This window comes from Ranitomeya imitator, chromosome 9 (assembly GCF_032444005.1).
Source record: "Ranitomeya imitator isolate aRanImi1 chromosome 9, aRanImi1.pri, whole genome shotgun sequence".
NCBI lineage: Eukaryota > Metazoa > Chordata > Amphibia > Anura > Dendrobatidae > Ranitomeya > Ranitomeya imitator.
In genome coordinates this window covers 105,998,317-106,014,186 of record NC_091290.1, presented here as the reverse complement: position 1 = coordinate 106,014,186, position 15,870 = coordinate 105,998,317, and the positions used below count along the sequence as shown (strand labels likewise).

The 15,870-nt window shown below is 44.3% G+C and overlaps 1 protein-coding gene across 3 annotated transcripts in view; it reads right to left on the bottom strand.

Annotated features, from left to right (window-relative positions):
* Positions 1-1,074: 1,074 nt before the first annotated feature.
* Positions 1,075-15,870, bottom strand: part of ZDHHC1 (zinc finger DHHC-type containing 1) — a 57,027-nt gene continuing 42,231 nt past the window's right edge. For 2 of the 3 annotated variants that reach the window (XM_069740538.1, XM_069740539.1), the window contains exons 11-12: positions 6,265-6,376; positions 1,075-1,649 (exon numbers count right to left, since the gene is read on the bottom strand). In XM_069740538.1, coding sequence (XP_069596639.1) covers positions 1,144-1,649; positions 6,265-6,376 — 618 coding nt within the window. In that variant the 3' untranslated portion in view covers positions 1,075-1,143. The remainder of the gene's footprint in view (positions 1,650-6,264; positions 6,377-15,870) is intronic. The other variant, XM_069740540.1, reaches the window with a different exon arrangement.

Here is a 15,870-nt window from a genome sequence, read left to right as displayed (position 1 = left end):
CTAAGATGTTTTTACCATTAAAATCGGCACTGTAATCCTTATCAAAAACCACGTTATATAGTTCTATCTTACCTGATCGCTTAGTCATAGGGGCGCTTCATTGCGGTCAGTAAGGGTGGTCCCCGACCACGGAATTTGGATTAGGTCCCGCGGTTTTCGCTAACGTCATTATATATCCCGTGCTTGCGCAGTTTATGGTCTTGCTGTGCTTGCGCGATGTGTATTGGGGGAGCGACGCTTGCGCAGTGTATTGGGGGAGCCGCGCTTGCGCAATATGTAATTGGAGAGCTGCGCTTGCGTATTGTTTATTGGCAAGCCGCGCAGCAGTCATTAATGCGCAGCTGCTCTGGCGCATGCGCACACAGTCAGTGAAGTTGGGATTTATAAACTGCTTCAGTGCGCACGCGTGCTAGTCACACCGCATGCCCGGCTCACCGATAGCATATTGCCCAAGTTCGCCTTCCCCAACACAAACCGCGCAAGCGCAGGATATACAGTGATGTCGGGACATAATTCAAATTGGTGGTCGGGGCCAACCCTGACTGAACGCAATGAAGCACACCCCTATGAATAAGTGACCAGCTAAGATAGAACTATATAAAGTGCTTTTTGATAAGGATTACAGCGACAATTTTAAGGGAAAAAACATGATAGTGATGCACATTGCACTGTGGACACTTTTCATATCTGAACTATAGGGCTGTTTGACTAAAATTTATGTAGGGGTCTCATGACCACCAGAAGCAAGTCCAGAATTGTGAGCTACAAGACAACATCACATGGCTCGAACCTGGCAGGCTTTGAGTTCCTGGGAGCTGATCCACTGGACAAGGGTAGAGGCCGCCCATGATGGGGAGTGCAGGAGATACCAGCACCTAGAGTTCTGACAAATTACTAATGCATGTAAAAAGAGTGGATATCAAGTTAGAGACCACGAGAATTGGGACAACTCCTGGCTAGATTAGGCTCGCCTACGCTCCAAGGGCAGCTTTATCTAGCTGTAGGCGATGTTCATGCTTTTCTTCAGATTGTGTGAAACTAATTTATCAGAAACTAAAAAGTAAAACACCATAATACATAATATAAAAGAATTTATTAAGAATAAAATGGTTATACGACTTCATAGAAAAAAAAAAGCTATAGTTACTTATTAGCACAGATGGAGGGTAAAGCTTCTGCATTAGAGATGGAAAGAACCTGCTCTCCTTCCATGCCCTTGGCCACCCACATTTTTTTGTAAAGTGATTTGTGACAGTCTTGTACTTTGGGTTCGTCGATAAGTCCATTGGACAAAGGTTTTCCACTGCTCTCACTGACAAACACAGAAGGAGTTTTTGGAAGCAATTCAAACTTTTGCAAAGCGACAGGCCAGAAGTAGCTTTGTCTTGGTCCATGATCAGATTCGCTTACTGTGTCTGAGGGGCTTCTTGGGGTGAGAAATAGGTTTTCGCTCATAGAAGAGCTCCCAAGATGCGTCTGGGCTACTGGGATTTCTTCCATGGACTCCGCAGAATCAGAATGATATTCTGCTGGAGGCCCGGCAGCCTGAACAGGATGCAGGTTAATGGGAGCCAAAACAGGTAAAGACCTTGATGGGAAATTAGGAGACTGAGCAGCCAAAGCGGGAGGCGTTGGGGACACCGGAACGTCTAAAAAGAGAAACAACTAAAATGTAATTGGTTGTTAGGTTAATTTTCATTAAAAGATATAAAAACTTTCAGATAGTTGGCATTCCATATTTTTTCAATATGATGCATGCTGGTTGTGTTCTCCCCAACCAAGCCAGTGGAGCTGGATGAAACCAGGTTCATAACACAGATTTGTATATTACACCGATCAATTACACCCAGCCAAGTACTTGTGCATATACAACCTTGAAAAAAAACTAAGTACACCCTATTTGAACTCTATGGTTTAACCTCTCAAAAAACATCTAGGCCTTGGAAGGTCATAAAGTTAGGTAAATACAATATCGGAGTAAAGTATTTAACAAAAAAACGGGCAAAAATGCAGAAGCAGTGTGTGAAAGATGAAGTACACTACTAATGCATCTATAGGAATCAATAGGGGAAGTAGTAGCCAGATGCTAATAATCAAATACTCGTGATTAATTGTTCATCAGCAAGTGTAACCACCTCTATAAAAGCAGAAGTTTTGTCAGTTTGCTGGCCTGAAACAGTCAGGTGTGTGTTAGTAATGCTAAGGCGTACAATACTTGATGCCCATCAATTTGGAAAAGGTCACAAGTTTATTTCCAAACAATTTGGTGTTCTTTATTTTTACAGTGGAAAACATTCAAGATAGAAGACAATCTTTCCAAGAGTTTTTTATTGTACCCCTGGAGGGGTGCTTTAAATGTATTTCCCCTGCCCCCTGTCTCATACTCACTTTCCAGCGTTTTCATTTGTTTGAGCTGCCGCTCCCATAAGTTTCCAGCAAACCTGCCGGTTGCTGTAGTGTTTCGAGGAGCGGCACGGAGGTCACTTTTCAAGACAAGTCTACGGGAGCCTTGTTCTGGCTCTCAGACTTGTATTGAGAGACTGTGATGTAACTTCTGACTTCTAGATAGTCATAATCGGTCACAAGATGGCACCGTGACACCGGAAAGGTGGCAAAAACAGTGAAGACACCAGAGAGTGTCTATATGATAAGCAGGGGGCTTACTTTTCAAGAGCCACTCCAGGGCTGAAAAAAAACATAAAAACACCAGCTTTAAGTTTTGGCTGCAATGTTCAATGAAAGGTCTCAGTTAGAATGTTACATATTCAAGTTCATGAAAGAATAATTTGAATAAAAGATGGAATAAATATGACTGGGTTGCAAGCGCTGCCAGAAGAAAGCCTTTTCTTTCTAAAGAAAAAAAAAAAAAAATTATATACACACTAGATTGTGGCCTGATTCTAACGCATCGGGTATTCTAGAATATGCATTTCCCCGTAGTATATGGACAATGATGATTCCAGAATTCGCAGCAGACTGTGTCCGTCGCTGATTGGTCGAGGCAACCTTTATGACAATCATCGCCATGGCAACCATTATGACCTCGACCAATCAAAGACGCGGGATTTCTATGTCGATACTATGCTCGTCGCTGATTGGTCGAGGCAACCTTTATGACATCGTCGCCATGGCAACCATTATGACATCTACGTCGATACTGTGCCCGTCGCTGGATCAGAAACGTGGGATTTCTACGTCCTTTATGACATCATCGTCGCTGTGCCGGTCGCTGATTGGTCGAGGCCTGGCGGCCTCGACCAATCAAAGACGCGGGATTTCTACGTCGATACTGTGCCCGTCGCTGATTGGTCGAGGCCTGGCGGCCTCGACCAATCAGAGACGCGGGATTTCCAGGACAGACAGACAGAAAGACAGACGGAAAAACCCTAAGACAATTATATATATAGATTATGGCACTCCTGCTAAACAGAGCATACCAACTGTCCCGCATGGTCAGCCACAGGACCTGAGCACCCTGAAGTCATTGGACCATGAACTCCTCTGTAAGCTATGATCAAACTGGGTCTTGCAACAGGACAATGATCCAAGCACAGCAGCAAATCGATATCAGAATGGCTGAAAAAGGATCAACATGCGGCAACGGCCCAGTCACTGTCCAGACCTCCACTCAATGAAACCATATGTCCACTGTGAGATGGCTGCGGGACAGGTCCTCGAGGGGAGATGTGTGTCCTTGAGGTGTTTGCCTCGGTGACGCAAACACGTAAAAGCAGGCTCCAGCATGTATAATGCTGACAGAGTTAATGGAGTTTAGGAGCAGTCAGATTGCTGGGACTGGCTGCTCCCAGATCTCCACATCTAGGTATGGCACAGCCCATATAGCAGCCTCACTGAGGCCTATGAGTGGAGATGTAAAGACCTCTGTGCCATTCTGTCGTTGCCAAAGAATCAGAGTTGTACTGTTTATTTTTGTTTGCTGTTATGCCAAAGGAAAGGCCATTTGTTTTCCCTTATGGTGAAAGTTTATTGTCTAATACTTTCCCGTCTGCAGTAAGAAGCTTTGTGCGTGTGAACCCAGCAACTACAAAAGAGCTAAACTAAACTCCTACACCAAGAACCTCAGAAGAGTTGGACAAAGTTATTGCTGCTAAGGGTGGTACAAGCTATTACTTTGTGGGGTGTGCTTAATTTTTTATTTTTTTACACACGGTTTACATAGTAACATAGTTAGTAAGGCCGAAAAAAGACATTTGTCCATCCAGTTCAGCCTATATTCCATCATAATAAATCCCCAGATCTACGTCCTTCTACAGAACCTAATAATTGTATGATACAATATTGTTCTGCTCCAGGAAGACATCCAGGCCTCTCTTGAACCCCTCGACTGAGTTCGCCATCACCACCTCCTCAGGCAAGCAATTCCAGATTCTCACTGCCCTAACAGTAAAGAATCCTCTTCTATGTTGGTGGAAAAACCTTCTCTCCTCCAGACGCAAAGAATGCCCCCTTGTGCCCGTCACCTTCCTTGGTATAAACAGATCCTCAGCGAGATATTTGTATTGTCCCCTTATATACTTATACATGGTTATTAGATCGCCCCTCAGTCGTCTTTTTTCTAGACTAAATAATCCTAATTTCGCTAATCTATCTGGGTATTGTAGTTCTCCCATCCCCTTTATTAATTTTGTTGCCCTCCTTTGTACTCTCTCTAGTTCCATTATATCCTTCCTGAGCACCGGTGCCCAAAACTGGACACAGTACTCCATGTGCGGTCTAACTAGGGATTTGTACAGAGGCAGTATAATGCTCTCATCATGTGTATCCAGACCTCTCTTAATGCACCCCATGATCCTGTTTGCCTTGGCAGCTGCTGCCTGGCACTGGCTGCTCCAGGTAAGTTTATCATTAACTAGGATCCCCAAGTCCTTCTCCCTGTCAGATTTACCCAGTGGTTTCCCATTCAGTGTGTAATGGTGACATTGATTCCTTCTTCCCATGTGTATAACCTTACATTTATCATTGTTAAACCTCATCTGCCACCTTTCAGCCCAAGTTTCCAACTTATCCAGATCCATCTGTAGCAGAATACTATCTTCTCTTGTATTAACTGCTTTACATAGTTTTGTATCATCTGCAAATATCGATATTTTACTGTGTAAACCTTCTACCAGATCATTAATGAATATGTTGAAGAGAACAGGTCCCAATACTGACCCCTGCGGTACCCCACTGGTCACAGCGACCCAGTTAGAGACTATACCATTTATAACCACCCTCTGCTTTCTATCACTAAGCCAGTTACTAACCCATTTACACACAATTTCCCCCAGACCAAGCATTCTCATTTTGTGTACCAACCTCTTGTGCGGCACGGTATCAAACGCTTTGGAAAAATCGAGATATACCACGTCCAATGACTCACCGTGGTCCAGCCTATAGCTTACCTCTTCATAAAAACTGATTAGATTGGTTTGACAGGAGCGATTTCTCATAAACCCATGCTGATATGGAGTTAAACAGTTATTCTCATTGAGATAATCCAGAATAACATCCCTCAGAAACCCTTCAAATATTTTACCAACAATAGAGGTTAGACTTACTGGCCTATAATTTCCAGGTTCACTTTTAGAGCCCTTTTTGAATATTGGCACCACATTTGCTATGCGCCAGTCCTGCGGAACAGACCCTGTCGCTATAGAGTCACTAAAAATAAGAAATAATGGTTTATCTATTACATTACTTAGTTCTCTTAGTACTCGTGGGTGTATGCCATCCGGACCCGGAGATTTATCTGTTTTAATCTTATTTAGCCGGTTTCGCACCTCTTCTTGGGTTAGATTGGTGACCCTTAATATAGGGTTTTCATTGTTTCTTGGGATTTCACCTAGCATTTCGTGCATGTTTATGCACTTTCCTCTAGTTTTCTTTAAATAACAACAGTCTGTCATGTTTAATTTTTCATTTGTGATGTATTTTTTTATACCTTCTAAAAGATGAATTTTAAGATGTTCTGATACAATAGAATTCAAGGAGGGTGTACTTAGTTTTTCTCGGACTGTAGCATGGGAGAAAATATTGATTGAATAAAGATAAAAATATAGATGTAAACTCGTGAAACAATTAGGTCAAAGCCTGGTAGGACATAGCGATATCGTAGAGGGGTTTCTTGGGGTGATCAGAGGAAGGGTCATAAAGAAGATTAATAAAAAAAAAAACCTTTATCCCATAAAATACAGGTCCAATACAGCAATATTTCCTTTATTCGGCATAAATATAACACCATGTTGTACTTCTATGTCTCACCCTTGTCTTCATTAGAGGGGGGAATGACACGGAGGCCTGGAATGTCACCGCAATGTTTATTCGAGTCTTCAGGAGAGATTTTGTTGCTTTTTGTCCTTTTCTTTTTCTTCTTCTGGTGGGAGGTAAAAAAATCACATATATTCCTGAATGTTCACTTTAAATATCAAGTGTTTTTTAATGAAAATCTTAAAAAAAAAAAAAAAAAAATGACAGGACTGTAAAATTACTTTTTTCTAATAAGCGGAACTACAGCTACACTTTAGAAGAGTTGAGAGTCACATGCAGAAGATTCACAAAAGATGATAATGTCAATTACAGGCCTCTCATCTTTTTAAGTGGGAGAACTTGCACAATTGGTGCTTGACTAAATACTTTTTTCCCCCGCACTGTATGTTAACCCCTTCACCCCCGGAGCTTTTTCCGCTTTTTCATTTTCGTTTTTTGCTCCCCTCCTTCCCAGAGCCATAACTTTTTTGTTTTTCCGTCAATTTGGCCATGTGAGGGCTTATTTTTTGCGGGACGAGATGTACTTTTGAACGATACCATTGATTTTATCATGCCATGTAACAGAAAACGGGAAAAAAATTCTAAGTGTGATGAAATTGCAAAAAAAGTGCAATCTCACACTTGTTTTTTGTTTGGCTTTTTTGCTAGGTTCACCAAATGCTAAAACTGAGCTGCCATTATGATTCTCCAGGTCATTACGAGTTCATAGACACCAAACATGTCTAGGTTATTTTTTATCTAAGTGGTGAAAAAAAAATCCAAATTTTGCTAAAAAAAAAAAAAAAAAAAAAAAAAAAATGCGCGATTTTCCGATACCCGTAGCGTCTCCAATTTTCGTGATCTGGGGTCAGGTGAGCGCTTATTTTTTGCGTGCCGAGCTGGCGTTTTTAATGATACCATTTTGGAGTAGATACGTTCTTTTGATTGCCCGTTATTGCATTTTAATGCAATGTCGCGGCGACCAAAAAAAGGTAATTTTGGCGTTTTGATTTTGTTTCTTGCTACGTCATTTAGCGGTCAGGTTAATCCTTTTGTTTTTATTGATAGATCGGGCGATTCTGAACGCGGCGATACCAAATATGTGTATGTTTGGGTTTTTTTTTATTGTTTTATTTTGATTGGGGCGAAAGGGGGGTGATTTGAACTTTTATATATTTTTTATTTTTTTTTATATTTTTAATCACTTCTTTTTTTTTTATTTTGGCATGCTTCAATAGCCTCCATAGGAGGCTAGAAGCATGCATAACTCGATCGGCTCTGCTACATAGAGGTGAAGTACAGATCACCTCTATGTAGCAGAAATGCAGGGTTGCTTTGAACGCCGACCACAGGGTGGCGCTCAAAGCAATCGGCCATCAACAACCATAGAGGTCTCAAGGAGACCTCTGGTTGTTATGGCGATGCACTGTGACCCCCGATCATGTGACGGGGGTCAGTAGTGCGAGCAACCCCGGCCGCGCGGCCGGGAGCGCTAGTTAAATGCCGCTGTCAGCGCTTGACGTCGGCATTTAACTAGTTAATGGGCGCGGGCAGATCGCGATTCCGCTCGCGCTCATTGCGCGCACATGTCAGCTGTACAAAACAGCTGACATGTCGCAGCTTTGAGGTGGGCTCACCGCCGGAGCCCACCTCAAAGCAGGGGATCTGCCAGCTGACGTACTATTCCGTCAGCTGGCAGAAAGGGGTTAAAAAAAAACAAAAAAAACAAACAAAATGACAACAAAGCAACACTGGGACAGGTAACCATGGGTAATTGCATTTTGCAGGCAACCCAGGGTAAAGTCAATGACACACTAAATCTAAATAGGGAAGTCTAAAGCTTTGGTTTTATTTATTTAATAGAGATGGGCGAACCCGAACAGTAAAGTTCGGCATCTATACTGAACACCTACTGTTCCGCCACAGACAACGAACACAGACTTCATCAGGAAGTCCGTGTTACTGTTCTGGTTTAGATGCCTGAACACCAGGCGTTTGTCACGCGGCAAATACCACTTCTGATTGGCGGTGAAATCATCCCCGCTGGTCAAAGAGCTGCTGTTACCACGCTGACAGCGTGAGCGCTCATCTGTGATCGGAGGTATAAAGTTTACCTTTGGTCACTGGTGTCAGCGGATGGGACTACAGCTCCTATCATCCGACACCCGCTGCTGCTTATAGAAAAACTCACGGTGCTAACAGGGATCTCACCAAGGTTACCGCAGTTGAGCCCGGCTGGGAATGCAGCCTCAGTGACCAGAGGTAACCTTGATGATGTCACCACCGGTCACTGAGTCTGTGCTCGCAGCAACTCATTCATCAGTGGTTCTCAGCCTGGACGGTCGCATCTTGGCACTGTCCAGGTTGAAAACCCAGACATGGATTACGGCATGGGAAAGAACAACAGACAGGTGAGGGATATTGTTTTTTTATTTTTGCTTTCTTACAGAAGACGAGGGCTTCGGTGGAAAAAGTGTTTGGTGAGTATAACTGCGTTTGTTATTTTTAAATTTCTAATAAAAAAACTTTATTCTGGCTGTGTCTTTATTTATCATATAACTATAATGGACAGGTGCCTTACAGACACCTCTCCATTACTAAGTCATGGGCTTGATGTCACCTGACAATACAAAGGTGACATCAACTCCAGAAATATTACCCCCACTTGCCACTGCTATAGGGCAAGTGGGAGAATTGGTGCATCTAATAAATGTGCCATTTCTGGGCAGCTGCGGGCTGCTATTTTTAGGCTGGGGGGGGGGGTCAATATCCATGGCCCCTCACCAGCCTGAGAATATCAACCCCCGGCTGTCTGCTTTAGCCAGGCTGGTTCTCAAAAAATAGGGAGACCCCACGCTGCTTTTTTAAATTATTTGTTTAAATAATTAAAAAATATGGCCTGGGGACCCCTCTATTCTTGATGACCAGCCATGTTGAAGCTGACAGCTGAGGGTTTTGCCTGGCTGGTTATAGAAAATACAGGGGAACCCACACGTGTTTTTTTTTATAATTGTTTATTTACAGCGCAGGAGCTGGCTAATGAATACACCCATCAGCCGCGCCTACTTTTGCTGTTATTAGCGGCAGCAGGTTTCGGATGATGAGAACAGTTGTCCCATCAGCTGACACCAGTGACCGGAGGTAAAACTTTATACCTCCGATCACAGCTGAGCGCTCATGTTGTCTTTTGATAGTGTGGGAACTGCGGCTCTCTGACCAGTTGGAATGATTTCACTGTTTAGAAACGGTGTTTGCCGCGCTGTCATGCACACCACAGTGTGGCAAACACTGGATGTTCGAGCCCCCCATTCAAGTGGACTCGAACATCCAGGTGTCCATCCATCTCTAGTTATTAAAGTTTATCTCTATCCAGTTGAATTGAAGAGAATCTGTTAGTGAGATCATCCCCTCCTAAACCATCTATTCTATATTAACATGTAGGCCATACGAAGCCAAATAAAGTGATATCTATAATTCAATGATTTATACCAAAGAAATCTAGGTTTTCCTTCTATGTAAAAAAAAGCTGTTAAGATCTATGGGGCGGACATAGATCTCCCTGAGAATTTGCTCCAGAGCTTATTATAAATGAAAGTTACCAATGTGAGACATATAATGACTAACAGTCTGCTTTCCTGATCTACATGTCACACACTGGTAATGCCTCCTTTCATTATAAAAAAGCCTTAAAGGTAGATTCTCAGGGAGACCTATATTCTTCCCATTGAACTTTACAGCTTATTTACACATACAAAAAAGTGGAGTTCTCTGGAATATGACATCAGATCGCAGATATCAGGGTATCATATTAAATTCTCTATGACCTACAGTCATGGTCAAAAGTATTGACACCCCTGCAATTCTGTCAGATAATACTCATTTTCTTCCTGAAAATGATTGCAAACATAAATTCTTTGGTATTATTATCTTCATTTAAGTTGTCTTAAATGAAAAAATACAAAAGAGAATGAAGCAAAAAGCAAAACATTGATCATTTCACACAAAACTCCCAAAATGGGCCAGACAAAAGTATTGGCACCCTCAGCCTAATACTTGGTTGCACAACCTTTAGCCAAAATAACTGCGACCAACCGCTTCTGGTAACCATCAATGAGTTTCTCACAATGCTCTGCTGGAATTTTAGACCATTCTTCTTTGGCAAACTGCTCCAGGTCCATGATATTTTAAGGGTGCCTTCTCCAAAATGCCATTTTTAGATCTCTCCACAGGTGTTCTATGGGATTCAGGTCTGGACTCATAGCTGGCCACCTTAGAAGTCTCCAGTGCTTTCTCGCAAACCATTTTCTAGTGCTTTTTGAAGTGTGTTTTGGGTCAATGTCCTGCTGGAAGACCCATGACCTCTGAGGGAGACCCAGCTTTCTAACACTGGGCCCTACATCATGCTGCAAAATTTGGTAGTCTTCAGACTTCATAATGCCATGCACACGGTCAAGGAGTTCAGTGCCGAAGGCAGCAAAGCAACCCCAAAACATCAGGGAACCTCTGCCATGTTTGACTGTAGGGACCATGTTCTTTTCTTTGAATGTCTCTTTTTCTCCTGTTAACTCTCTTGATGCCTTTGGCCAAAAAGCTCTACTTTTGTCTCATCTGACCAAAGAACATTCTTTCAAAACATTTTAGGCTTTTTCATGTAAGTTTTGGCAAACTCCAGCCTGGCTTTTTTATGTCTCGGGGTAAGAAGTGGGGTCTTCCTGGGTCTCCTACCATACAGTCACTTTTCATTCAGACACCGACGGATAATACGGGTTGACACTGTTGCACCCTCGGACTGCAGGGCAGCTTGAACTTGTTTGGATGTTAGTCGAGGTCCTTTATCCAACATCGGCACAATCTTGCGTTGAAATCTCTTGTCAATTTTTCTTTTCCGTCCACATCTAGGGAGGTTAGCCACAGTGCCATGGGCTTTAAACTTCTTGATGACACTGCGCACGGTAGACACAGGAACATTCAGGTCTTTGGAGATGGACTTGTAGCCTTGAGATTGCTCATGCTTCCTCACAAATTGGTTTCTCAAGTCCTCAGACAGTTCTTTGGTCTTCTTTCTTTTCTCCATGCCCAATGTGGTACACACAAGGACACAGGACAGAGGTTGAGTCAACTTTAATCCATGTCAACTGGCTGCAAGTGTGATTTAGTTATTGCCAACACCTGTTAGGTGCAACAGGTAAGTTACAGGTGCTGTTAATTACACAAATTAGAAAAGCATCACATGATTTTTTGAACAGTGCCAAAACATTTGTCCACCCCCTTTTTTATGTTTGGTGTGGAATTATATCCAATTTAGCTTTAGGACAATTCTTTTTGTGTTTTTTCATTTAAGACAAATTAAATGAAAATAATACCAAATAATTTGTGTTCGCAATCATTTTCAGGAAGAAAATGAGTATTATCTGACAGAATTGCAGGGGTGTCAATACTTTTGGCCATGACTGTACATGCCCATACAGACAGCTTAGAAGGGTTTATCCTACTGACAGATTTCCTTTAAGGCTTGTGCACATGGGCAGATAAATGACCATAACAATGGTTATAGCAAGTTGTTTTGTGCTGAATCATCATGAGCATTCATATGAAAAATTATTCCTTCCTCCTTGCACCCCTTTTCTTTAAAAGTTAAGAGACACTTAGGGTGCAGTCAGACGGCCGTAATACTTGCGCGAGGATGGCATCGCAATTCTCGGGCTGGCCGGTGGCTCTCCTAACATGAGTGGGACAGTATGTATTTCTATGAAGCAGTCATGCTCAGGTCAAGAGAGCCGACAGCCAGTCCGAAGATTGCAATGCGATGCTCGAGTTAGTAATATGGCCGTCTTACTGCACCCTTAAAGTGATTCGTAGTAAGAGCAGCACACCCATTCAGTCTGGCAAAATTGGTAACATAAGCGTGCAACAGTGTCTGATGCAGTTAGCACTCACCCCCCAAAAAAACATTACAAAGTTGAAAACAAAAATGATTAAAAAAGGGAATCTGTCAGTAGGATCTACCCTCCTAAGCCATCTATATGCTTATGTAAGTCATAGGAAGTTGAATAAAATGATACTTTGATATATGCGATCTGATGTCTTATTCCAAAGAAATCAACATTTTTCTTAAAATGTAAATCAGCTGTTAAGATCGTTGGGCCGGACATTGAGCTCTGGAGGCAGATTCTTTTTAAATAGGTGGAGTTACCAGTGCGATGTGGCCACTCTCTTGATCTCATTACAGAGCTGTGTGTGATTATACCTGACACATATGCATCTTCCTCTCAGCTCCAGATTCCATCTCACAGGAAGCCAGTGTTACAATATTGCTGCAATACAGCAGGGCGGTGAGAGCTGTAGCAGCTAATGTGTTTGTTAGGTGACAAATTTCAGTTCTACTGTTCTGTGTTAGTTACATGTCTCACACTGGTAACTCTCCCTTTCATATAAAATCATCTCTGGAAACAGATTCTCTGGAAGATATATGTCCGGCCCATAGATCTTAACAGCTCATGTACATAAGAAAAACACATTTCTTCAGAATAAGACATCGGATTACAGATATCAAGGTATCATTTTATACAATTTTCTATGACCTACATGCCCATTGCACATATAGCCGGCTTAGGAGGGTTCATCCTACTGACAGATTGCGCTTAACTCACCAAACAAATTAGGATTATGAGCAAAATATGCAGTCTTTTAGCCATTTGCAATAAACCAGTCGAATAAAACAGGATTTTTGGTTGCTTACCGTAAAATCTGTTTCTCGGAGCCTTCATTGGGGAACAGAGGAACCATGGGCGTATGCTGCTGCCACTAGGAGGCTGACACTATGCAAATGAAAAAGTTAGCTCCTCCTCTGCAGTGTACACCCTACCGACTGGCATTATGAACTTCAGTTAGTGAGAAAGCAGTAGGAGAAAAAACAATAAGGTTGAAATAACAACCACAAAGATGAGAACTGTAAACATGAGAACAGTCATAGAACATAGAACCACAGAAAACTGCACAACATGGGAGGGTGCTGTGTCCCCCAATGAAGGCTCCGAGAAACAGATTTTACGGTAAGCAACCAAAAATCCTGTTTTTTCTATCGCCTCTCATTGGGGGACACAGGAACCATGGGACGTCCCAAAGCAGTTCCTGGGGTGGGAAAAACAGACTACCATCAGGTCAGAGTACTCACCACTGCCGCCTGCAGGATCCTTCTGCCCAGGCTGGCATCCGCCAAAGCATAGGTATGGACCTTGTAAAATTTGGCCAACATGTGGATGGAAGACCAGGTTGCCGCTTTGCAAAACAAAGCACTGTCGCGTACCGCACAGGAAGCGCCGACTGACCGGGTAGAGTGAGCCTTTATCCCAGGAGGGGGCACTCTGTTCTTGACCCGGTAAGCCTCCAAAATTGCCGTTTTGATCCAGCGAGCAATACTCGCCTTGGAAGCTGGCAGGCCTCTAAACGTGCCATCAAGGATGGCGAAAAGAGAATCTGTCTTTCGGAAAGCGGCCGTGCTAGCCAGGGAGATCCTCACTGCCCTGACGAGGTCTAGCCTGTCCAACGATCGCTCCAGAGGATGAGTCGGAGCTGGACAAAAGGAAGGTAGAACGATGTCCTCATTGAGGTGGAAGGTGAAAACCACCTTGGGAAGTAAGGAAGGCAGAGACCTGAGGACCACCTTCTCCTGGTGGATAACCAAGAAAGGAGGTCAGCAAGAAATGGCCGCCAACTCGGAAATGCGGCGGATCGAAGTGAAGGCCACAAGAAAAGCCACCTTCAGAGATAGAACTGACAGGGAAGACTCCCTGAGAGGCTCAAAGGGGAACCCCTCAGAACTTCCAGCACAAGCTTTAAATCCCATGTATCCACCGAGGCCCTGTACGGAGGGACAGCGTGGGCTACTCCTTGAAGGAAGGTCTTAACCTGTGGCTGAGATGATAATGTCTTCTGAAAGGGAAGAAGAGCGCAGAAACCTGGCCCTTTAGGGAACTAAGAGCGTAGCCCGAATCCAGTCCTGCTTGGCGGAAAACCAAAAGGGAAGGCAGGGAAAAGGACATAGGTGAAAAGCGGTTGGACTCACACCAACGGAAGTAAGCCTTCCAGGTACAATAGTAGATCCTGGAAGACGAAGGCTTCCTAGCCTGGCTAATAGTGTGAATCGTCCGGACCAAAAGGCCGGACGCTCTTAAAACTGTGGAGTCCACAGCCACGCCATTAACCTGAGCGACCGATAATTTGGATGGCAGATCGGACCCTGAGACAGCAGATCGGGTCTGTCTGGAAGGTGCCAGGGGGCGTCCGCGAGAAGATTGACTATCTCTGCAAACCAAGAACTCCTGGGCCAATCCGGGGCGATCAGAATGACCGTCACCGCTTCCGCCTTGATCTTTTTCAACAGCTTGGAGAGCAAGGGAAGGGGTAGGAACCGCTAGGGGAGCACAAACTGTGACCAAGGAATGGCCAGAGCGTCAACCACTGAAAGAGTATCGCTGGTCCTTGGGACAACCCGAGGGACCTTCCTCTTCAATTGGGACGCCGTGAGGTCCACTTCCCGGAGTCCTCCATCGAAGAGAAATCCGATGGGAGACCTCCTGAAGTAAGGACCAATCCCCTGCCGCGAAGCCCTTGCGGCTGAGGAAGTCGGCGGCCTAAATGTCCACGCTGGGGACATGCACTGCGGATCTCACCAGGACCGTTGCCTCTGCCCAAAGGAGGATCCTGGAAACCTCGGCCGAGAACTCAGAGTCCACCCCTGGTGGTTGACATATGCCACTGCTGTGGCATTGTCTGTCTGGATTCGAATTGGCAGACTCCTGAGAATCCTTACCCAGTGAAGAAAGGACAGGAAAATGATCCGGAACTCAAGGACATTGATCAGCAGAGAGGACTCCTGCACCGACCAACGACCCTGAAAAAAAAAAAAAAAAACAGGTGACGAGGCCCCGCGCCTCAGCCGAGCAGGCTGGCTTCCGTCGTCACCACCTGCCAGAGAACTGGAAGGAAGGATCTGCTCTTAAGGATCTGCTCTGGGATATGAGAGGTGACCTCAGCCACCAGGCGAGGAACCGTTTGACCCGGGAAGAAAGCCGGATCGAACGATGCAGGGAGAAGACAGACATGTCCCCCTGAGATAGAATAGCCTGCTGAAGAGGTCTTGAATGAAATGGGATATATAAGGAGACCCAGACGTCCCTGAGGAAGAGGAAACTGCTGCCCAGCCTGGGAAACGGGCTGGGGTCTAGTCGTGAGTCATGCCTAGGTGGGTCCTCCAGTCCTAGACCTGGAGGATCCTCCTTAGAAGTAGAGGGAACGCCAGTAAGGAGTGAGTCCGAAGGATACCGTTTTCTCTTAACGTGCCTGTGGCCTCTGCTGTTGGGAAGAGGAATCTGATGCCACGAAACAACGAAAAAGGCCAAAGTTGTCACCTAAGAGGAGGTAGGCGAGGTCTGGAGAAGGGAACTGGTGCCACCAGTGGCATCCTTAATAATTTGGTCCAGCTTGGAACCGAAAAGACGTGATCCTTGAAAAGGCAGGCTGGTAAGGGACTTCTTTGATGACTCTTGAGCCAAAAGGTGCGAAGGTTGGCAGCAACATAACTGGGCGCCTGAGCGGCAGAAGATGCGGCGTCCAGGGAAG